We start from the raw sequence: 24,695 nt of genomic DNA, 5'->3' as shown, positions 1-24,695 counted from the left end.
ATAAGTATAATTCCCCCCCTACCCTACAACTTTGCCATCCTGAGTTTTACCTGTAGTTCAGCCTTTCCCTATCAATTGATATTAAAGAATCATCCTTAAAACAGGCTGAGATTTTAAAAAATATATTTTGCTGGGCCATTTCTTAGTTGCAGCATTCAGGATCTTTACTTACAGCACTGGAACTCTTGGTTACAGCATGTGATCTAGTTTCCTGACTAGGGATCCAACCCCAGGCCCCTACACTGGGAACATGGAGACTTAGCCACTGGACCACCATTAAAGTCCTTTGACTTAGATTTTGAACTTCATTCTTTAGATGTATATTTTGGCTTTTGAAAAAATTGACTTAATTTTACCACTTGGAAACTTAAAGATATTCCCTTTAAGAAACAGTTTCAGTAATTTTAAAAAATTGAGAATCTCGATATCTTAATGTTCTTGAAACGGTATGTTTTCTCATTTAGAGAAATCCTCCTAATTTTATTTCATTAAAAAAAAAAACAACCTCATTTTGAAGAAGCATTTACTTGAAGTTCTGTGTTTCCTTCTGAAGTTTCCTTCAGGTTCAGCTTCAGTTTCCTTCTATTAATACAATTACATTGAATACATTATAAAGACAAAACGAAAAAGCAGATCTATTGGAACATGACGTCCTGGGGTGAACCTGGCCATGTGAATTTTGTAAAAAGTACTCGTGATGTTGAAGCACTAATTTATTTTTTTAAAGCAGTAGTTTAATATACTTTCGGTAAGTTTGGTGGGTTGTACTCATAGTACTGTAACTGCTAAAGAGAACTGAGTACACTGGCACTAGATTTACACAATTGCCAGATGCTCCCATTTTCTTCGCTGTGGCTCTTGTTCACTGAGGTCTCTAGGGAGCGGAAGTGCGTGTCTGAGAGATGACAGAATCGTTGCTGAAACTTCGCCCCTTTCCCTGCCCTGAGCAACGTTTCTTTGGGTGTGAGGGGTAAGAGGGGGCAGTTAGGACACTTTTCATTGGCAGGTAACTTACAAAGGGATAAGCAAAGCACCGCCAGGCTGCAAGCTGGTTCCAGGAAGAAGCCTGTCTACAACTTGGGAGGACCGCCTCTGCCGTCCTGGTGAACGCAGCCCGCGCGTAGACTCTTCCACCGAAACCCCACGACCCCTTTAGCCTAGGCATGCCCATTCACGAATCAGGGGCTTAAGAGAAATGCCTCGTGGTATTTGCAGGTCTCTCGTCCACCGGTTTACCAGAGCAAGGTCAAAATGACTTTCCAGCGAACTGTCAGATAAGATCCTGTACAAGATGTAACAGTCTGGATTGTGAAGCGCTTGAGTTTTCGTTGAGAATTAGTAAAAAAAATTCTTCTCACCTCTCCTTTAACCTTATATTAAGGTAACGTCAATTTCTACCTTTCAAAAAACAAGACTCTCTGAAACGGAAGCGGACAATCTCAGTTTAGCTTTGCGGGATTTGCAGTTTCGGCCTATGCCTTTGCGTCGTTTCCGCTTCTTGTCACGTGACTGGGCTAAACGCGCCGAATCTTCCGCCCGCGACTCCTTCGCTGTCCGCAGACCGACACGTCACTGCTCGTCCCTCAACCAAACTGCTCCGAGCGTGTTCTTTTCGTGCTCGGGCTCTCAAGAGCCGGCCTATCACGGCTGGGCAGTTGGACGAAGTCCCGCCTTCCTGGTACTAAGTGATATCTGTATTTTCCAGTTAAAACATGGGCTCGCGGCTGCGTTCACGCCTCCGAGTCTGACAGACAGTTCCAGAACCCTATCGCTCCCTTTAACTGTAGGATTGTACCTGAACTAGCCAATGGGGAGCAGTCCGGGAGGCGGACCCGGCGCTGCCAGGGTTGGGTGCACCGTTGAACAGATGGCAGAGGGAGGCGAGCGGATTCCTGAGGAACGCCGGTCAGGTGAGAAGGCCTTGGGATGTAACTTGAGGATTAGCGGCAGGTGCAGTCCAAGGCGTTGGTGGGACTGAGCGAAGCGCAGGAGGTGCGGCTTTAATGGCGGCGGCTGTGGGCGCAGGCAGAGTCTGGGGCCTTGCAGAGGAGGGGGCGTGGGACGTGGTGTGGGGGGCATGGAAGGATGTGAGCGTCTGGGATGGGTCGTGCACTTAGGCCAGGTGGGCGTGGGAAAGATGGAGCTCCGGCACCGACTAGTCCTGGGAGGGGGTGGCGCTTAGGATCGTTGGGTGGTGGGGTGTCCCACGCCGGGTGGTGCAGGAGGTGTTGAGTTCTGGGAAGATGGGAGACGGAGGGAGGGACCTGCTGTAGTGGGGGAGGGAGGGACAGGCGTGAGGAAGTGTGAGCAAGTTGGGAACAAGAACCAGGGTGAGACAAGACGCCGCACTTTGCAGGCACAGTTGAAGTGGAGGACAGATGCCCAGTGTTTTAAGAAAAGTGCGTTTTGCCGTTAAGCGATGTGCGAACACCACCAGTGAGCACAGTATGGAAACTTCCTTGAGATCCTGGCCTAAATTACCAGCTTCTTTACTCCGTTTTCAAGGAAAGGTTCTAGTGCTCTCATTTCCTCCGCTTAGTCCTCTAGGCATGTGGCTCCTATCAGCTCAGTAGTGGTTAAGTTTTCCTGTTTCAGGCGTTGGAGAAAACAAGTACAGTCCTGAGGGATGTAACTGTGTTATGGACTTCCTACAGTTAGGTGTTTATTTTTGATTGCAAGGTATGGTTCTCCTTTGGGACTATAATTAAAAATAAATGTACAACTGCTCCTCTGGGACAGTTAATTGTGGAAAAAGATGCTTGAGTCCTTACTTTTGGAGCTAGGAATATATGATTCTTGATGCCCTCCACCTAGTCCAGTGTTACTTTTTCCCCCCCTTTCCTCTAGTAATAGTTGGAAAAAGATCAGGAGGGATCCAGGTTCCTTTTATTTTTTTTTTCCTGCAGTCTTTAGTGTTGCATATTCTTTATCACTTAGCCCTTGACCAGCTTATGATTTAAGAAGGCAGTGCTGTTTTAAACAGAAATAGCTATGCTCCTACTGAGTGCTGATAAAATATTGTCCATTAAGTGATCACCGTTCTCAATGGTCTAGAGACTACTTCCCTCCTTCAACATTTTATTTTAATCTAATAAACCCCCTCCTCCCACATACAGCCCAATCTTTTTTTTTTTTTTTTGGCCTTAGTAAGAAAATTTTTATTTTCTTTACCCTCCAGATTATTATCTGGTTCTGTCTCTCGGATCAGTGGCTTAAATCAGCAGTGTCAGTTACAGGATGCTTTGAGACAGCTGATGGGAAGTGGGTGTAGATTTGAGCCGCAGTTAAAGTGTGATAGAAGAGATTGAAAGTGCAGTGATCTGTGTGCCTCTCCCTCCCTTCGGGACTGCATAACTACTTGTATTGCTGAAGAGTCGTGTGCTCTAGTTGACCCTGCAACCCCATTGGGATTTGGAACAGAAAGAAGTGTGTAGCCAGAAAGTTTGGAGCTGAAATTTAGGGATGTAAACGGTGCCAATTCAGTCATGACTTCTGTTTCTCAGCCTTCTGCTTTCACTTCTGTGCTCATTCCCTGCTTTCCTTCATACATTCCTGCCTTTTCTTGAATGCTGTGTTTCTCCATTTAATTATTCTTTTCTCTGTTTTCAGTCTTTCCTGTTTGCTTTGCCTCTCTTCCTCCGACTCTCTTTTTTTCTGTGTTTCTTCTTTACTCCTGTCGTACCACACGATTGCCAGTTGTGCTCCTTGGTAGCTGCAAAGACTGAGAAACAGAATTACGGTGATAGAGTCTCATCATTCCTCTTCGTCCTTGACTTACAGCTCTGACATGCCGACTTCCTTGTCTGTTGGTCATAATTCAGGGTCAGCTTGGGTCTCAGTTAGTCCTGACCCTCTCTTGTGTGTTCACTACTTCCTCTCTCTGTGGTTCTCTCCCACCATAAAATATGAAAGTGAATTAGCTAAATTGAAGGTGTTTGATATCTCATGGTCTTGGCTTTCCAGTTTTAGCTGTTTGACTGTCATCTGTTGCCGCCCACCGATGTGAAGATGACCAAGCTGGGATTTTTGCGGTTGTCCTATGAGAAGCAGGACACACTTCTGAAGCTTCTGATTCTGTCGATGGCTGCTGTGTTATGTGAGTGTGCATGTGGACCTGCCTTTCTTCAGGATATGGAAGGGAGAAAATTCTGAAGAAAAAAAAAATTAGCAATGGCTTTCTTAAATGCTTTGCTTTTCTTGCAGCAGATTGTAATGTGTTCTTTTTTACTGTTCTCAACCAGTAGAATTTTGTGAAATCAAAAGAAACACAAGGATTGTAGAAGTTTGGACTAGTGGTCATCTGGGAAAGAATGGGAAGCGTGCTGTGTCAATTTTGGTTTTTCTTAGAACTGAAAGTGGTACCAGAGACCCTGGGATACTGAGTTTTGTAAAAGATATTTGTCTTCCGTAGTTGCCTGCCTCAGTATTTCTGAAAGTCTTTCCAGCACTTATTATGTTTTCTTAGGTTTTTCTTGCTCTTCATGAGTCATAAGTGGTCTAGATTCCCTTACCTCTTAGTTCACTCCAAGGCTAAGGTTGTGGAAAGAGGAGGTCAACGTATGTAGAAGATGACCATGTAAATTAGGCGCAACACTAGTGGGTGAATGTGGTGTTATAGGCCTTGATAATGAGTAGTTCAATGTGTCCTACTTCAGTGGAAATGTGGGTATTATTGTCACGGGAAAATGAACTTCCTTGTTTCTTGTGTGTGGGAGGGATGGGTAAATACTTGATTCAGTCATTATTTTGTATTTCCTGTGACTTCTGTGCTGGATAATACTACTGTCTGTGTAACATTACTATCTACTATTGTTTTTCATGGTATATTGCCATTAAATATTAGTTCTCTGTTTTGTGCAGCGTTCTCTACTCGTCTCTTTGCTGTCTTGAGATTTGAAAGTGTCATCCATGAATTTGATCCGTGAGTACCTTTGCTTGGTCTGGTATTTCCTTCAAGAAGCATTCAGGTTAATGGGTTTCAGATTCAAATTCCAGTGAACTCTTGGTAATGGGGATGTACTTTCTATGCATTTCTACAATGGTCCCCTTTTTGAAACATTTCCAGTGGAATTTGAGACCAAATGAGTCTCTCAAACTTATAAAAAATGAGAGAGGCCTTGCTGGTGTGCCTACCTGTTGCTTAAGACCTGGGTAAGCTAAGAGAAGTCTGACTTCTCAGCTTGGTCGACACTTAATGGTACAGGCTAAGGGAAAGGGGACTGGGCCTGGTGTGTGTTTGAGGCTCAAGAGAAAAATCAGAGGTCGTAAACTTGAGATCCATGACTTTTTTTCTGTTTAACAATTTGTGTGGTATAAATTGGGTCTGTCAGTTAAGTTCTAAGACATTGAGGAAAATTTAAAGTTGTGATTTTGATTAGGGATTTTATTAGCTAAAAAGAGGCATAGGTGAAAGACATTTACTGAGCTTCATTCTGTTCCAAGAGCTGTTGTACAGATTATCTATAAATCCTCCCAGTCACCCTATGAGATGGAGGTATTAGTGTCCCCTTTTTACAAATGTAACTGAGGCTGGCAGAGGCCATTCAAGGTCACATGTATAGTAAATGTTACATATATGGTAAATGTCACATGTATGGTAAATGTTACACATATAGTAAATGTTACATGTATAGTAAATGGAGGAGCCAAGATTTGAACTGAGGTTTGTCTCTGTTTCTAGACACTGGAGTAACTTGTATTACTGAAAGTTAAGGCTTCAATTAAAATTTAGAGAGCTAGAATCATAGAATCTTGATGCATTATTGATATCATAAAAATACAATATTAGGCTTATGGAACATTGATTCAAGTTTAATACCCACATGTGTTTGCAAGTTTGTCATATTGTTTTGGGTAGATATTTGAAAGCACTTTGGAGGCATACAGTCATAAATTTTTTTCCCTCAGGAATGAGATAACTTATATTCTTTTGGTTCTTGATCACCAGTATGTTAGGGCTTTTTCTCACACACTCTAGATGAATGAACATTGAGATGAGATGGTCAGGGAAAGCAAGAGTATCTGCTCTGTAGTCATAGAGACAGACGGGATGGTACAGATCATGTGATTTGACACTTCCTTTTGCAGAGCAGGAAGCTGATGCCCAGAGTGTGACCCCAGGCCAGACCTTTTCCCCCTAACTTGCACTTCCTCTGTCTCACTCTGCCGCTCCTGCCATTAGGTGAAGGGCATGATTCTGACACCTGGTGACTGCCTGCTACCCCTATCCTTTCTGTGTCCCTGGCAGTTACCAAAATAACATTCATCAGAATAAATAGAAGGATAGATATCTATGCCATCTGCTTCTTTACTCACTTCAGCTGCTAAAATTTGACTGACCAAGGAGGAAATAGGGTTAGAGCAGTGGGCAGGAAAGATGGTTAGTCATAATCATCTTTAGTGATTAAACAGTTCTTTTCATTTTACTTGTTTGTTTATATTTTATTATTTGTAATAAACTTGTTAATATATATGTGATATATATATAAATAAATTATATGATAAATTATATACATAGTATTTTATTTGTCTTTCTTTTTTACTTTTTAAATGAGAAACTTATGGGGCTTCATAGCTTGAGCCTAAAGAACTGTGTTTTTTTGTGTATAACTCTTAAGCATTTTGTATAAAATGCTTTTTATGTGATTTTTATTTTTATGCTACCATGTAGGTGGCATTCAGAACTATTTTAAATAACAACATGAGTAGATCTGATTACAAATTTAAATACTCATTAAGCGGTGTGTGTTATGGAGTAGACTAAAAAATGTTCATCCTGCATCTGGTGTTAACACCCACATCTTTATAGAGATGCTCCTCACTTGAAGTTCCCGTGTGTCCTCGTGTGTGTTATGGAAATGTTCTTTTGTGTGTCGCTGGCACTTGAAAAGAGTCGAATCTGTTGGTGCCCACATCTCAGCTGTCCTGTCTTCTGAGTGCTTGAATCTTCTGGCTGGGGCTGATGCCTACTACATGCCAGCCTGGTGAAGTGTCCTTTGTTTAATTAGCCTCCAGTTGCATTTCCTTACGAGAGAAGCAGCGTTTAACTGAGACAGACATGGAGCTGCAAATGAGGAGACTTGTGGTAATGTGAAGTGATTTTCCTGCTTCGAATACTTCTGGGTACCACACTGACTTTGATTGGAGTGATGATAAGGTCCTCGGTGGTGGAACCTGAGGAGCCCGATTCACTGCACACTGGGGCGAATACCTGGGTGTGGGGAGGAGCAGACACAGTTCTTCCCTGTCTTGCTGCAGGTACTTTAATTATCGCACCACCCGGTTCCTGGCTGAGGAGGGATTTTATAAATTCCATAACTGGTTTGATGACCGGGCCTGGTACCCCTTGGGACGAATCATTGGAGGAACAATTTACCCAGGTGAGGGGAACAGGATTTTTTTTTTTTCCTTACAGCAGTAACTTATTTGTATAATATGGAACAGTGTGTTTTATTTCTAATATCTTTGTTTTGTGACACTTGTAATTTCATTCTGATTACAGATTCGTAAAAGTAGATCCTATATAGAAGGCAGAACGTGTATGAGAGAGTGGGGATGGGTAGTGTTTCATAAATTCTGGACTTCTGATTGAATCCACAGGATGGAAATTTATAGGCCTCCTGCAGCTGCTATGTTAGTGTTTCTGGTGGGTTGTTGAGACCCGTGTTACCACCGTATTGATAACTTGGATTTTCCCTTTCTCGTTCCCTTGCGTTCTTTGTCTTAGGGGTTAACCTGTTGGCCTCTCTTCTTCCTGTTGCAGGCTTAATGATCACCTCTGCTGCAATCTACCATGTCCTCCATTTTTTCCACATCACCATCGACATTCGGAATGTCTGTGTGTTCCTGGCCCCTCTCTTCTCTTCCTTCACCACCATCGTCACGTACCACCTTACCAAAGAGCTCAAGGTGAAGGATTTGGGGTGACAGGAGGCTTGGGAATGGATGTTGTTGAACCTCTCTAGTAGATGCTAAAGGGTGGGGGACTGAGAGCTTAAGAAGGGCAGGGAGCTAGGGGCTAAAGATAGCTTTTGATGAGCCGAATTGCTAGTTTCATCCCAGTCCCTCCCTAGAATATGTGGTGTCTTATCATTAACAATTGTTTGTCCATGTAAGGGAATGTTTGAAGGTCAAATATAAATTGTTGTATATTGAAAAAGAACTTTTGTGTTAGTTTACTCATCACAGGACTGCCCTTTTTTTTTTTTTTTTTTGCTGTCTTTATTTTTAGCTGCAGTGGGTCTTCATTGCTTTGTGCAGATAGCGAGAGGGGGCTGCTTATTTGTGGTGGCATCTCTTAATGCAGAGCCTGGGCTCTAGGCACATGGACTTCAGGAGTTGCGGCTCGAGGGCCCTAGAGCACAGGCTCTATGATGATGGCGCACGGGTTTACTCGCCCTGCAGCGTGTGAATCTCCCTGGACCAGGGGTCTGACCTGTGTCCACTGCATTGGCAGGTGGATTCTTATCCACCAGGCCACCAAGGAAGTCCTGGAAAAAAATATTTAAAGTGAGATTTAGATTTTGAATCTAGTATCCCTCACAATCTAGGGAGAGAGAAAATAGCTACAAGATATGTTCCAAAACAGTTAGTTCTTCCTACTGGAAATGGACACTTAGCTTAACAATTATTTTGTTGATTTTTTAAGAAACATTTCTTTAAAAATTCTGAAACCCCTTGGCTCTTATACTTAGAGTCTGTGATAGGGGCTCTGCTTCCCCAGGTGTCTGCCTCGCTGACCTTGGCTCCTGGGATGCTGTTCTCTGTGGCTGTGGTGTCAGGGAGATACTGGAGGTGCTAAACCAGTTGGAGGGCTTGGGAAACTTGAGTTTAGTTTGAAAGCTCTTTCATCCTTCTCCTTGCTGCCCTGTTCCAGATTTGACTCTTAACAACAGACAGGTCCTTCCTCTTTCGGTGTGTGGGTTATATTTTGTTTTTCCTCTTTCCCGAGTTCACAGATTGACTCGGAATATTCCAGCTCTATTATCTAAGATGGCATCTTTAGTCCACTGTAGTTTATCACCTCTGTTTGTTGACTTTTTAGCTCAAATACTTATGTCTTCCTTTGTCTATGCTTGCATAGCTTTTAGGGGTGTGACTGGTGTTCCTGTGGTGTGCAGATGTTGTTGCGGGGGGACTCGAATCCGGGGGTACTCCGACCCAGCCGCCCGTTCTGGGGTAGCATCTGCCTGATTTCATGATTTGTCTGTTCTTGGCACACGTGTACTCAGTTTCAGACTTAGTGCCATGGCAGGGAGGGAACTGGTTGTGAAGTGTGGAACTTTCTTGCACTGCTGCAAGCATTCCTAGCGTCACATCTCCCTTGCAAAGTGTCGAACTATTCTCTGGGCCCTGTAGAAGCAGATTGGACTAGTGCACCCTCTCCTCTCCACAGCTGTATTGGTGTTGACTTCCTGTTACCCTTCTTGCCTTACAGGATGCAGGAGCTGGGCTTCTTGCTGCCGCCATGATTGCTGTGGTTCCTGGCTATATCTCCCGGTCTGTGGCTGGCTCCTATGATAATGAAGGTAAGACTTCAAGTTCACCTTATTATCCAGTAGAGCTCTGTGAAGGGTAATAGAATCTGGGTTCAAATCTGCTATTTAGCAATAGCCAAAATGGTGTCTGGTTCAGAAGATTAGAAGTGGGCAGGAAGGGACCTCAGACTGTTAAGTTTATATTCTCTCTCTCATTTTCTCTAGAAAGGTAGCTGGTAATTTTCCTTAAATAAGGCCTCTGGCTCATCTCTATATTCCTAAAAGGAGAGTTAGGTTTTAGGGTTAGATGCTGCTGCTAAGTCGCTTCAGTCATGTCCGACTCTGTGCCAGCGCATAGACAGCAGCCCACCAGGCTCTGCCGTCCCTGGGATTCTCCAGGCAAGAACACTGGAGTAGATTGCCATTTCCATCTCCAGTGCATGAAAGTGAAAAGTGAAAGTGAAGTCTAGATGGGTTTTTGTTATTGTGTATTCACTCAGTGGTGTCTGATTCTTTTGCGATCTCATTTACTGTAGCCCACCAAGCTCCAGGGTTGAATGATACTGTTGTTTTAACACTGTAATCATTTGCTTTACTTTAGATGAAAGGAATGGATATTCTTAAAACCATAATGACTTTTATTGACTTATTTCCAAATCACTCTGTATTTATTGAATGTTATTGGTAAAACAGTGTTAGGTATTACAGAATAGTTAATGAATAAGAGTATTGGCTTATACTTAATGAATTACAGAGATAGATAAAGAACAAAATAATTTAGCCCATAATCTATTAATGCAGATTAATGCAGACCTATCAAAATAAATCTAATGGGCAGATAGTATTGTATGCTACGAGAGAAGTATGAACAGAGTACTTTGGGAATGCAGTGAGAGAAGAGATTCCGATTTGGGAATCAGGGAAGGCTTTTTGGAAGTAGTTGTGTTTGAACTGGGCCCTGAAGTTGGAACTTCATTAGGCAAATATTAAGGAGCGAGGCAGTCAGGGCATAAAGACCAGCTTGTGGTAAGACGTAGAAGCAGGGTGGTGCTTGATCGTATGGGATATCATTAGGACTCAAATAGCAGGTTCAGTGCCTGAAAAGAAGAGTAGCAATAATGACTAACACTGAGTGCTTGCTGCAGGCTAGATTCTGTTGCAAGTGCTTTACATGCAGTGGTTAAATTGGCCTTTATGACACATTTATGAAGTAGACACTATTATGGACTCTTTTTTTCTTCTACCAGAAACTAAGACAAAGAGATGTAGAGCAGTTACACTGTTACTGGGTTGTAGGTCTGAGATATGCAGGTAGTTTGTTGCAGATCAGGATTTAATATCCCAGTGTGGCCTTCTATTGAATTTTGTGTTCTCTCTGCAGGGATTGCCATCTTTTGCATGCTGCTTACCTATTACATGTGGATCAAAGCAGTCAAGACTGGTTCCATCTACTGGGCAGCAAAGTGTGCCCTTGCTTACTTCTACATGGTAACTCTTCACTCCCTTCTTCCAGGAGTCTCTCTATGTCTGCATACCTGTTGGGATCAACTGATGTAAACTGGAAGTAGCTTTTGGGGTTTGAGACCGTAGAGCAGAGGACAGAAGCCTTTATTGTCTCTTGTGTCCATACAAAGCCTAACCCAAGGCAGATGGATGATAAGATAGAGGATATTTTTTTAATTTTTAGAGGTCTCCAGATACTGTATTTCTTATGGATACATATTGGTTGGCCAGCTCTCTTTTCTGATATGTTTCCCTTAACTTTTTCCTTTCCTAACACATATTTTTTTCTGTTCAATCTTTCATTAACCCTGAGACTTCTTCCGTTAACTGTTTTGCTTGCTCACATTTCACGTGTATCCCTAAATCCTCCATGTGACCTTATAGTAGGTTGCATCCAGATTAACACCGAGGGTTAGGGGCCTTTTGTTTTGTGATCACAATGACAAGAGCCATATAGAACAGAGGACTGAGTTACAGTAATGGGTTTAATTTGATTTTCCTGTTTAAAGAAGTCAGTTACTTAAACTATTTAAACCACTTGGCATTAATAAAATTTTTGGTTACCATAAATAGGTGTTCTGTAAAAAGGTCACAGGTAACGAGGAGTGCTGAGAGGAGCTGTCCTTTTTCCTCCTGTCCTAGGTCTCTTCCTGGGGAGGTTACGTGTTCTTGATCAACTTGATCCCTCTTCATGTACTAGTGCTGATGCTCACGGGACGTTTCTCCCACCGGATCTACGTGGCCTACTGTACTGTCTACTGCCTGGGCACCATTCTTTCCATGCAGATCTCCTTTGTGGGTTTCCAGGTGAGCCCTAGACTGAGTGGAGTTTTTAGTTTCTTCCACTTTTTTCCTAATCATCTCCAACTAAATTGATTTATCTTGGATTCTGGTGAGGATGTTAAAACTTACAGGTCTGACCTTGGACTGCTTGTGTTAACTGAAACAACGGAATCATTGGTCGATAAAGTCTGCCCCCTGAGAGTATTAATATTTGTTCATGTCGTTTAATTGCTCTTAAGTTAGCTTAAGTTTGGGGAGAAGCAGGGATATTTTGGTAGAACTGAGTTGATGTGGGTGATCACAGTTATCTTTTTCAGTCCTTAATGTGAATGATCCCATTCAGTAGTAATGACCCCTGAACTTGTTAATGGGGCTAAGTAATTAAGTCCTTTAGGAAGCAGAACATAGACCTTTTAACCACATTACTCCATAGGGTTAAGAGACAGCTATTAAATCAGAGGAGTGATGTGTGATTTTTCATGTAAAATTCTTATGAAAAGTGGAACCCTTAGTCAGCTCAGCAAGTATTTCTTTGCTCATCCCCTACAATGTGCAATTTGCTAATAACTGGGAAATATAAAAACTAAAGATTTGATCCTGGTCCTTAAGGAAGTCTTGCTGTGAAAGACACCCATATAGCTCTCTGTGATGTAGTGGTCCTAGAAATGTAGTCCTGGACCAGCAGGCTCAGCAGCATCAGGGAATACATTAGAAATGCAAATTCAGGATTTGAATCTATTGAGTTTTATAAGCTCTGGTGGTAGGGCTCAGCTGTCTGTGTCTAAACACCCCCCTTCACTCTACCATGATTATGCTGCCTGGTGGAGTTTGAGAACTGTTTGTCTAAGTTACAGGAGAGATCTAAGGTGTGTAGATATAGAGGAGCGTGATGGATTTCAGCTTGGCAGAGTAGGAGGCAACAGTATTTGCTTGGGGCCTTGAATGATGGGAATTTCAATGAATGCAAATTTTGGGAAAATGAGAAAATTACAATCGAGGCTCAAGAAATACCTGAGCAAAGGCCAGGCATGTGATATTAATAGAGTATGGTACACTTTGGACTCCAGGTATTCTGTGGGAATGTGGCAGGTAAATTAGACCCTCCCCTGGATTGGCCCTAATTCCTTGGTAGCCTCAGAACTCATTGGACCCTTTGGTCTGAACTTGGTCCGGATAATTCAGGTCAAGGCTGGACCCGTTGTTTTCCTGACATTCTCACACATCTGCTTTCACCTACAGCCCGTCCTGTCATCAGAGCACATGGCAGCCTTTGGGGTGTTTGGTCTCTGCCAGATTCACGCCTTTGTGGATTATCTACGCAGCAAGTTGAATCCACAGCAATTTGAAGTTCTTTTCCGAAGTGTCATCTCCCTGGTGGGCTTTGTCCTTCTCACCATTGGAGCTCTCCTCATGCTGACAGGTAGGAAAGACTTTTAGTATTAAGTGTAAATGGGTATGAACATAGCATAAACTCCAAAAACATGGGTTATTTCCTGACCACAGGAAGATGCATTCTTTTCCATTTCTCTTGATTTCATGCATATTAAATCCATATTACACACTCAATCCATTTGTCAGCCAGTGTTTGGATTCAGCATAGAAAAAAGATCTTACTAGATCAGTATTTAATCTCAGAAGATTCACACTTGGTAACAGAACTATATTTACCATGCTTGTCTTTCTCTTTTTTTCTTTTGTCCTTTTCTTTCCTATATTGGTAGGCTAGGAGAAATCCTAACATTGTTTGCCCTACAACGTGACTTCATCTAATCCTAAATGACAGAACTGTGTCTTTAGTTTGGTTAGCTGCCGGGGTCCAGCCCCGGCTGATCCAGGGTATTCGAAGGGGAGACAGCGTCGGCGACTATTTAAATATTAATTAGAGATATAAAGAGTAATAGAATGAGGATACCTCAGTAGGAAAATTCAGTGGAGAAAAGAGGCTGAGTAGCTTGGTTTATGCGGGAGACCAATAAAACTTCAAGACAAGAAGTTTGCACCACTTACGTAGGCTGCAGGCGTCCTTCCGTTCTCCCGAAGGAGAGGAGACACTGAGGCCTCCCCAGTCAGATCTTAGAAGCCCAGGCATAATTAGTAAGCATGGTGGGTTCCGCGCTCCAGATGGAGGCTCAGCCAGAATTTGAGAGAGAGAGAGACATGGGGAGACCAGTATTTCGAGAAACTGATCCCAATTCTTTATTTTCCATGGTCTACTTTTATACACTGAGATGTTATGCAAAAGTCACGCGGGGACAGCAGTCCTGACTTTTATTAAAGTCAGGTGCTTCATACAAATGTATACAGAGGTCTTAGGGGTGTTACATCATCTTCTGGCCAGGGGGCCTGCTGACAATTTATGACCCTCTCCTTGTGACAGCAGTCAGTCAACCAGGACACTTATTTCTCCAGGGGTGATTATTCTTAAAACAGACGCCACCCAAATAAAGTTACATTCCTATAGGGTGAGGGTGTAGTGGGTTTTAGTTAAGGAAAGAATTTACTTAGCCTAAGGTCTAACGTGATTAATATCAAAAGTTAATACTTATTTCTTCTATATATTCATTAATGTGTGTAAGGGCAGGGGATGTGGAGACTTAGCAACAATCGGCTCAACAAATGAAAAACCCTTCATCAATACAATTTCTAATCAGCCCACTATACTTATACTAATAGTTTTCTAACTTCTCTAAAGAACCTGTTTTTAGAGGGTTTAAAGCATCTCGTGCCTCACATGTGGCCGGACGAGCCTGTCAGGCAGGCCAGAGAACCTTCAGAGGGGTTTGTAGGTTAAAACACTCTTGTCACGCCCAGGAGTTTTTATTAACTGGAGCTCTAAGTTAACTCCTTCTCCGAAAGAGGTGGTGGGGGACAGCCCCCCGTAAAGTCAGGTGTAGATGAGAGCACAAAGTAGTAAAGTAGGCAGGCTCTGGTTATGGGGATAGATGCTCGAGGATTTCCAGGGGGACGCCCATGGCCCAATCCCACCTATGCGTATGTTGAGCCTCCTTCCTCATGACCTTTGCCATGGGCGGAGTGCCTCACTCTGGCCCCCAACAGTTAGCATTGCATATTTTCCTCACGTAGATGTCTCAGAGTCTAATTTGATTTTGCCCAGTCCTCTGTATTGTCTAATTCAGAGCAACACTGGAGGACGGCCTGACTTAGTTTATAGCATTGGCCTTGGTTTGACCAGATTTAGTCTAACCCTTCCAGGAAGCATTTCCACCTTCCTTCTCTGAGTTTATCATACAGCCTGACTTTATTCTGCTGACTGCTGACATAAGTACTCTCAAATTTGAAAGAAAGGAATCGGTGAAATTCTCAAGGTATTCGTGACATTTAGACAAAAACCTAGTCTTGCTTTGTCTCAGAGAATCTTATTAAAATGGAAAGTTATGATTAGTTAGGATCAGATGTTATTTTGTTTCAGAAGTAATTGTGAAATATTTGTTGCCTCTTTGCTGCCAGGAAAAATATCTCCCTGGACGGGGCGTTTCTACTCACTGTTGGACCCTTCCTATGCTAAGAATAACATCCCCATCATCGCCTCCGTGTCTGAGCATCAGCCTACGACCTGGTCCTCGTACTATTTCGACCTACAGCTTCTTGTCTTCATGTTTCCAGGTCTGTCTGCCTTGTTCTGAAGTGGTCTTCTTTGCAAGAATTATTTGATTGAAAATAAGTAAAATACCCCCATCCGTATATTTTTATTGTTTTTGTTTTTTGCCTGTGTATTTATGTGGTACTGAAGATGGCTAAACACATTTTTCTAATATTTGAAGCAGGATGGAAATCAGAAGTTGAACAATTGCAGATACTGGCAAGTTCAGAGTCTCACAGTTTTCTGTTCAGTTGTATTATAAAATTCAACTCTAATTCAGATTTTTTTTTATCACTTATAGTGTACCCAACCCCTCATCCCTGACTCCTTCCCATTTATCTTCTTGATATTATTTTGATAGTAGGCATAGCTGATTGTAAAGCCTCTTCATCTAACTTACCTTCTGGCCATTTCAGAGATAAGAATTTACCACTGGTAGGGAACTTTTTTTTTTAATTGAAATAACTATATTTTTTCTTACTATGAAAATAAGTTGTCTTTTATATGAATAGAGACAAATTTAAAGTTTCAGGAGTTCTCACCACACACCTGTTGCTCCTGTTAACACTTGGAACATATATTCATCCAGTTGTTTACTGATTAAAAGTCAGATGATAGAGTTTTTCTCCTGACTTTTAAAATTTTATAATCATAATTTATGTTATTTAGGATTACGTCAGCAAAATAGTGTTTAAGATACAGCATTTGTTAATTGTTTAAGTACAGAGGTATGTAAAGAAGGTGGCAAATGGTCCATAAACTTCTGAAGCAAAATTTTAATTGATGTGTTTTATTCTGTTTTATAAATATTCTGTAGTTAAATACCTCCTTTATGTTGGACATTTAGGTGGTTTCAGATTTTGTGCTATTTTAGAGTGCCATAGTAACATCTTTGCATGTGTCTGATTGTTCCAGCTCTTCACTTCTTTTTTCCCTTTATTTTTGTAGTTGGTCTCTATTACTGCTTTAGCAACCTGTCTGATGCCCGGATTTTCATCATCATGTATGGTGTGACCAGCATGTACTTTTCAGCTGTAATGGTGAGAAATGCCCTCAGTCCTGGTGCACCTTTCCGTCTTGACTCCGGGGGTTTTCTTCTTCCCCCGGCACGGGAGGATTCAGTGCTGGAATGCCCTCAGTCCTGGTGCACCTTTCCATCTTGACCCTGGGGGTTATCTTCTTCCCCCGGCACGGGAGGATGCAGTGCTGGAATGCCCTCAGTCCTGGTGCACCTTTCCATCTTGACTCTGGGGGTTTTCTTCTTCCCCCGGCACGGGAGGATTCAGTGCTGGAATGCCCTCAGTCCTGGTGCACCTTTCCATCTTGACCCTGGGGGTTTTCTTCTTCCCCCGGCACGGGAGGATGCAGTGCTGCAGCTGTGCAGAGGCTTCCTTCTGAGCACTTGAGGAGCTGCGTGGTAAAGCTGCTCACTGTTGTTGACCTTTCCCGGGAAGGTACAGGGTACTCACATTTTCTGATTGTGAGGCCCACCTTTCTTGGATTCGTACCCTTGTGTCAGGGAGAGGCCCTGTGCAGGTTCCTTCCCCCCTCTTCCTGGAGTCTCAAAAAGGGAGATGATGTTTTTTTCTTAAAGGCTTGGGTGCTGAGTGCCAGGTTGTTAAAAGAGAAGAGAGATTTTATATATTGCAGTTAAGACAGTGCTTCTCAGACTTTTTTGATTCCAAACCACAATTAAGAAATACTTTTTATAGCCTATCATTACTCAAGATGTACATACATTCATACATGTAGAACTGGGGGGAAAAAAAGACTTAAAAAAACCCCACATAACTTCTATTTTAGATGTGTCAAGTATTTTCTCTCCTATTTTGTTCTGTTCCATTGACAGACCATGTTTGTTGAAAACCCCTAAACAGATGTCATCATCTACTAATAGGCAGAAATCTGTAATTTGTAAAACACCAATTAGATTGTGATTTTGCTTCCTGTTTTTTCAGGTGCGTCTGATGCTAGTCTTGGCGCCTGTTATGTGCATTCTTTCTGGCATTGGAGTCTCTCAGGTGCTGTCCACTTACATGAAGAATTTGGACATAAGTCGACAAGACAAGAAGAGCAAGAAACAGCAGGATTCTACTTACCCTATTAAGAATGAAGTGAGAGGCAACACATAGAACAGGCTGGGGGAACTGCATGTGTTGTGTGTGTGCGCGCACATGTGTGTGCACGCGCGTGTGCAAGCACTGTGGGGTGTTTTTTGAGTGAGGGGGCGTAAAGTGGAGCACTGTCACCAGGGGTCAGGATTAATGCATATAGCCTCTGACTTGTTTTGGTTCATTTTTTCTAAATCATTGACTGTCTGTAAGAAGCTGTTCTGTGCTATTGTAAATTTAATTTGGTTTACAACACAATTCTTCTTCCTTGTCTAGGTGGCAAGTGGCATGATACTGGTCATGGCTTTCTTTCTCATCACCTACACCTTCCATTCGACCTGGGTGACCAGTGAGGCCTACTCTTCTCCCTCCATTGTGCTGTCCGCTCGTGGTGGAGATGGCAGTAGGATCATTTTTGATGATTTTCGAGAAGCATACTATTGGCTTCGTCACAATACTCCAGAGGTGAAAATTTGGGAGGTGTGGGATTGTGGGGTAGGAGGACGGGAAAGACATTTGCTGTTACAGTGAATCAAATAGCTTTTAGATGGTAGAAAGCTTGGAGAAATTGGAACTATAGAACCTGGTGGTGAATGGGCCTTAAAGGTCAACCTCCACTCAAGTTAGGATGTCTTCTGTAGCAGCCCTTCCTGGTTCAGATTATCTGCACTCTGCTTGGACATTTGTATTGACAGCATGGTGATATTATTGTGAGGTAGGCCATCCCAATTATAAAAGAGAAAGGTTAACAGTAAGTAATGCATGTTTATTGTAGAAAAATCAGAAAACAGAAGCAAAAAACAAAGACACAAATTTTCTATAAAGGATCACCTAATGATAACCACTTTTAATATTTTGGTTTATACCTTTGGAGCATTTCCTTTCCAGTAGCTACTGAGATTGGCAATTGTGAGTTAGATTCTTATAAGAATTTCTTTTTCTTTATTCGTCATATCCTGCGATTTATCCCCTCCCACCTCCTACCTCCTTTCTTTATAGGAGCTGATTTTTATGATATTGTTTATGATCATTTTTTATGATGATCATTTCTCTGATGACACCAAGCTGTTTATTTGGAAATATTACATAGCTCCCTACACCTCCCATGCCATTATGTTTATTTTTATAAGATTATCTGGAATGAAAGTATTGGCAATGTTGGATTGTATAATTTGCCTTGAGATTTCATTATGGTATACAAAGGTAGGACCAGGTGCCAAGATTTATTTTCTTGTTAGGCACGCATTATTCTGCAAAGAGTCAGACACAACTGAACGACTGAACTGAACTGAACTGATTCTGTAAAGATGTTAATTAGCTGTATGTTAATTCCTGTCAGATGCCTTTCCACTACTAGTATTTGATTTTTGGAGTTGGTGAGACACTTGTAATTTCTGTTTCTCATTCTTCTTTTCAGGATGCGAAGGTCATGTCATGGTGGGATTATGGTTACCAGATTACAGCTATGGCGAATCGGACGATTTTAGTGGATAATAACACGTGGAATAATACCCATATATCTCGAGTAGGGCAGGTAAGGTGAAGGGGTCATTTGAGTGTTTGATGCACAGGGTCTCATGGGAAATACTTCTCCACCAGGGATCATATGGCCTAGAATTTTGCTCTGAGAAATGTGCATGTGTTTTTCTAGGCAATGGCATCCACAGAAGAAAAAGCCTATGAGATCATGAGGGAGCTTGATGTCAGCTACGTGCTGGTCATTTTTGGAGGCCTCACTGGGTATTCTTCAGATGGTAATGAAATTGATTATATTTCTAGCTACAAGACTAAGAAAACTAGATGAATCTCCTACTTTTCTATCCTTTTACTTATCTTATCAACATATTTTCTTAGTTGATACATATATGCAACTTGAGGTTTGGTTATTTTGATTTTTGTTTCAAACAAGTAGGACGTAGATGTAAAGAATTCTCATGCAAGTATGAGAAGTGAAAGTGTTAGTCACTCAGTCATGTCTGATTCCTTGTGACCCTATGGACTGTAGCCTGCCGTGCTCTTCTGTCCATGGGATTCTCAGGCAAGAATAGCCATTTCCTCCTCCAGGGGATCTTCCCAACCCAGGGATTGAACTGGGTCCCCTGCATTTCAGGCATATTCTTTACCATGAGCCTCCAGGGAAGCTCCATGTAAGTATGCTGCTGCTGCTAAGTCACTTCAGTCATGACCGACTCTGTGCGACCCCATAGACGGCAGCCTACCAGATTCCCCCGTCCCTGGGATTCTCCAGGCAAGAACACTGGAGTGGGTTGCCATTTCCTTCTCCAGCGCATGAAAGTGAAAAGTGAAAGTGAAGTCGCTCAGTCGTCTTTGACTCTTAGCGACCCCATGGACTGCAGCCTACCAGGCTCCTCCGCCCATGGGATTTTCCAGGCAAGAGTACTGGAGTGGGGTGCCATTGTAAGTATGGCATGCTATAATTGTCTGAAGACCTAGGAATAGTTCCACAAGCAGTGAACAATAAAGAACATAAGGCCTCGGAGAATGAGCTTAAGAATTAGCATTTTTTAGTGGGTTTAAGCCATAGAATCATCTCCCAACTTAAAATGTTTCTCACACATATATATGTGTGTGTGTGTGTGTGTGTGTGTATATACATATATATGGCATATGTTAACCATGTTCCTTATAATTATTAGCAAATCCTCTGGTTAGAAGAATCATCCAAATATAGTTCTCTGCCTCAAAAAAACCTTGAAAAACTTAAAGCAATACCTGTTTCAACTTTAAAAGGTTAAACACTTCTGAAAGTTTATAATAAAAATGGTGCTTCTGCTTCTAAACCACCTTATAATATCAGTTCCCAGGAAAATTATTCCTTCAGTTATTTCTTCTAGTACTTATATTCATATTTCTAAATAATATGTATATTCTGTCCACGGATCGATCATTTTAGATACCCTTTATCAACTTCTTGTACTAGATAAGGAATTTAGTTCTCTGTATTTCTCTCTCCCTCTTCCCATCTTGCATCTTCTCGGTAGAGTTAATAATCAGTTTTTGGTTAAATCCAGATAAAGCGTTTTCACAATCATGACTAAATAAATACTATGTACTGCTGAGTCAACCTGTACACTGTGGTTAACATTCTTATCTAGAATAACTTGTTTTCCTGCAGTTAATAATTACCTCTCATTTCTATCTTAATTTTGACTATATGGTTGCTTCTTAGAGATGTTCAAATTTTAGATTATATCTGGCTTCTGATATGGACAGACTTACCAGATTCACCTGGATAGAATGTATAAAGTGTCAGTATAATGTAGTAAGACTAGTTTCTATGTGTGTCTTGTATAGGCAGAGGAGGAATGACAATAGCCGGGATGTGTTCCCGTGGACTTGCACTTTCACAGACAATTGCTTCAGCACTATTTGGTTATGTGTGACTCTAGGTTTTTTTCTTATTGATAATAAGAATATATGTAAATAGTACAGAAAGTTTTTTGTGTATGTATGTTTGTGTGCTTATGTGTTTGTATGCATATGTATTTTTATATGTGTGAATGTATACACATAGGTGGTAGAAATAGATGGTTCCCTGAAATCTTTAGTATTCCATAAGACATATATATATTTGCCTGCCACATTTTCTTATTAGGTCATCTGTTGATAGACTGAGGTTATTTCCATATCTTGTTTATTTTGAGTAATGCTGCGGTGAATACTGATTTCTCTTGGGAGTAGTGATTTCATTTCTTCTGGGTATATATCCCAAGAAATGGGATTTTTGGATTACATGGTGGTTCTATTTTGAATTTTTTGAGGACCCTACCTACTGACTCCTATAGTGTCTGTACCAATTTAGATTACGACCAGCAGTGCACAAGGATTCCCTTTATTTAGCATCTTTACCAGCATGACTTTTGTCTTTTTGACAAGAGTCATTCTAGCGGGTATGTGGTGATGCCTCATTGTAGTTCTGATTTGCCTGTGTGCATGCTCAGTTGCTCAGTGGTGTCTGAGTCTTTGTGACCCCGTTGACTTGAGGGCATTCCAAGGCTTCCCTTGTCCTTCACTGTCTTCTGGAGTTCGCTCAAACTCATGTCAGTAAGTTGGTGACGCTATCCAACCATCTCATCCTCTTTCGCCCCCTTCTCCTCCTGCCCTCAATCTTTCCCAGCATCATGGTCTTTTCCAGTGAGTCAGCTCTTCACATCAGGTGGCCAAAGTATTGGAGTTTCAGCTTCAGCAGCAGTCCTTCCAATGAGTATTCAGGACTGATTTCCTTTAGGATGGACTGGTTTGATCTCTATGCTGTCCAAAGGAGTCTCAAGTCTTCTCCAGCATCCCAATTCAAAAGCTTCAGTTCTTCGGCACTCAGCCTTCTTTATGGTACAACTCTTACATCCTTACATGACTACTGGAAAAATCATAGCTTTGACTATACAAACCTTTGTCAGCAAAGTGATGTCTCCGCTTTTTAATACACTATCTAGGTTTGTCATAGCTTTCCAAGGAGCAAGCATCTTTTAATTTCATGGCTGCAGTTACCATGAGCAGTGATTTTGGAGTTCAGGAGAATAAAATCTGTCACTGCTTCTACTTTTTTCCCATCTATTTGCCATGAAGTGATGGGACCAGATGCCATGATCTTAGTTTTTTGAATGCTGAGTTTTAAACCAGCTTTTTCACGCTCTTCTTTCACCCTCATCACAACGCTCATTAGTAGCTTTCTTATTTTTATAACTTCAGAGTTATATGGTACTGTATGCCACTAGGAAAGTATTAGAAATAGTGAACTTTCATTATGTGATTGAGCTGTAGCTACCTTGGTGATAAAGCAGTTTTTTCTTTTTCTAGACATCAACAAATTTCTGTGGATGGTCCGGATTGGAGGGAGCACAGATACAGGGAAACACATCAAGGAGCACGATTATTATACTCCAACTGGGGAGTTTCGTGTGGACCGTGAGGGCTCTCCAGTGCTGCTCAACTGCCTTATGTACAAGATGTGTTACTACCGATTTGGACAGGTTTACACAGAAGCCAGTAAGTGATTCCTGAGAAGCTTAACAACAGTAAGAAGAGTAGTAGCTAACATATACAGGATATTTTTTATATTCCAGGCACTGCTCTAAATGCTTTATTTCTACTAATTCATGTAATCCTTACAGCAGTCCAAAAGGTTGATGCTAATATTATTCCCATTTTATATGTGATGAAATTGAGGTACAAATAGGTTCCTTAACTGCACAAAGTCCTATAACTAGTGCTGAGTCAGGTTAAACTCAGGCAGTCTGGCTCTAGAAAAGTCTGTGCTTTTATTCATTACTTTTTCTTACCTCTCAGTAAAAGGTGTTTTACTGGAGAAAGGATTATGAAAGGGAATAGAGTATGATAAAGGACTTTACATTTCTTCAGATAAATTGAAAGGAATGTGCTTAGGTTAAGTCTTTTCCTTCTGACTCACAATTTCTTGGCTCTGCAATTGGGACTGTTTCGTGGATGCAGGCCTGTGACATCTGGAAAGTTCTTCTCTGTCCCATGGAAGGGTTACTGGTGTGTCCCAGGGGTCCTGGGTGGTAGTCCTCAGGAATAGAGGTGCTTGGAGGTCAGGCCTCTGTCTTTTAGAAGAGAAAACCTCCGTGGACTCTGCCAAGCACCATCTTGAGGAAGATGTGAGTTAGGATAGCACTCAATTTGCCCTTCCTGACTGATGTCCTTTTTTGTAGGCCCTACTCTCTACATAAACTGCATGCTAAGGAGTAACATTCCAGTGGGATGATTTAGCACATGGACTTACTGTTTCCTTAGGAAATGAGCACTGTAGAAAGGAATTTATCGTCTTTTTTCCTCCCTTTCTAGAGCGTCCACTAGGCTATGACCGTGTTCGGAATGCTGAGATTGGGAATAAAGACTTCGAGCTTGATGTCCTAGAAGAAGCATACACCACAGAACATTGGCTGGTCAGGATATACAAGGTGAGCAGGTGTTACACTGTGAAAGCAGCTCTAGTGCTTAAAAATAGGCCACATATTTCTAAAATAGGGATATTTCTGTGTCTGAAAAATAGCCTGCTTGGAATTTTTCTTTTATTTTAGATTGTTCTTAGTAGACACCCCAGTCTGCTGTCATTCTGGCAGTGGTTACAGTGATATTTTCCCAGTTGGAGTTAGGCTTGGTCTGTTTTAGTGCTTCTCAGGCTTGGGGGAGGTAGTAGGAGAGTGTGTGTGTTGTTTGAACTATGTTTTCTTCTCTCCCACTGAAGAATTTATGGCATAGAGAGTCACATCAGTTCAGTTCAGGCGCTCAGTCGTGTCCATGGACTGCAGCACGCCAGGCCTCTCTGTCCATTACCAATTCCTGGAGTCTGCCCAGACTCATGTCCATCGAGTCAGTGATGCCATCCAACCATCTCATCTTCTCTCGTCCCCTTCTTCTCCCACCCTCAATCTTTCCCAGCATCAGGGTCTTTTCAGATTAGTCAGCTCTTCGCATCAGGTGGCCAGAGTGTTGGAGTTTCAGCTTCAATATCAGTCCCTCCAATGAACACTCAGGACTGATGTCCTTTAGGATGGATTGGTTGGATCTCCTTGCAGTCCAAGGGACTCTCAAGATTCTTCTCCAACACCACAGTTCAAAAGCATCAATTCTTCAGTGCTCAGAGTCACATAGAAGTGTGTTATATCTCTTACATAAGAAAAGGTTGAGAACCTTTGCTGTATTTGGAGGATAGATCATTTACACAGCTCCTTACAAGGTACCCTGAGAAGCTCAGCAGAGAATAGCTAGTCTCACACCAGAGGCAAACCAGGGAGCAGAATCCAGTGTAACCCCTTCCTGTCTGGGTGAACCCCACTCAGTAGAAAAGCTCTCCCGTGCTGACCTGATTATAAACATTAAACTGATACCTTTGTGTTGCAGGTGAAGGACCTGGATAATCGAGGCTTGTCAAGAACATAAATGTTACGTCTGGTTCTGATCTGCTTCGCACTGAGTGCGTCCCATTTAGGGCGCTGAAGACAGTTTAAAAAATATGCAGTTGATAAGAACAGAGCGCGATGAGATTAGAATTGTCCGGAGGTTTTGCCCTGGGCAGTGTGGGCTGGGCCAAATGGAATGATCTTTATAATTCTGAGCAGGTTACCAAATGAAATGTCGTGGCTTTACTTTGGTCAATTAAAGGGGGGAATTTTTTTTAAATGTGCCTTATTTGTTTTGACTTATAACTGATTTGAGGAAGCCTAAAGTTTATGCCAGGCT

At 41.9% G+C, this 24,695-nt stretch overlaps 1 protein-coding gene across 3 annotated transcripts; it reads left to right on the top strand.

Moving 5' to 3' along the window:
• Positions 1–1,771: 1,771 nt before the first annotated feature.
• STT3A (STT3 oligosaccharyltransferase complex catalytic subunit A) lies at positions 1,772–24,635 on the top strand. 3 transcript variants are annotated; one of them, XM_055581236.1, is made up of 18 exons: positions 1,772–1,910; positions 3,964–4,096; positions 4,861–4,921; positions 7,258–7,379; positions 7,763–7,908; positions 9,437–9,527; positions 10,858–10,964; positions 11,622–11,786; positions 13,002–13,182; positions 15,231–15,386; positions 16,312–16,403; positions 17,322–17,477; positions 17,751–17,939; positions 18,892–19,008; positions 19,126–19,228; positions 22,293–22,481; positions 23,298–23,413; positions 24,357–24,635. In XM_055581236.1, the coding sequence occupies exons 2-18, from the start codon at positions 4,009–4,011 to the stop codon at positions 24,393–24,395; spliced, it is 2,118 nt and encodes a 705-aa protein (XP_055437211.1). In that variant the 5' UTR covers positions 1,772–1,910; positions 3,964–4,008; the 3' UTR covers positions 24,396–24,635. The 3 variants fall into 3 exon arrangements, with proteins under 3 accessions (XP_055437211.1, XP_055437212.1, XP_055437213.1); XM_055581237.1 differs by having other exon boundaries at positions 1,888–1,992; XM_055581238.1 differs by lacking the exon at positions 1,772–1,910 and adding an exon at positions 2,102–2,122.
• Positions 24,636–24,695: the final 60 nt, after the last annotated feature.

The sequence above is a fragment of the Bubalus kerabau genome, chromosome 5 (assembly GCF_029407905.1).
Source record: "Bubalus kerabau isolate K-KA32 ecotype Philippines breed swamp buffalo chromosome 5, PCC_UOA_SB_1v2, whole genome shotgun sequence".
NCBI classification, from domain to species: Eukaryota; Metazoa; Chordata; class Mammalia; order Artiodactyla; family Bovidae; genus Bubalus; species Bubalus kerabau.
Note: the sequence above shows the minus strand (reverse complement) of the source record. Positions and strands in the feature narration are given on the sequence as shown.

Bases quoted from the DNA above. Each gene is read 5' to 3' on its own strand.
- STT3A (XM_055581236.1), top strand. From the start codon at position 4,009: ATGACCAAGCTGGGATTTTTGCGGTTGTCCTATGAGAAGCAGGACACA. The intron at 7,909-9,436 runs GTGAAGGATTTG...CTTGCCTTACAG, and splicing joins ACCTTACCAAAGAGCTCAAG to GATGCAGGAGCTGGGCTTCT. The intron at 17,478-17,750 runs GTGAGAGGCAAC...TTCCTTGTCTAG, and splicing joins CTTACCCTATTAAGAATGAA to GTGGCAAGTGGCATGATACT.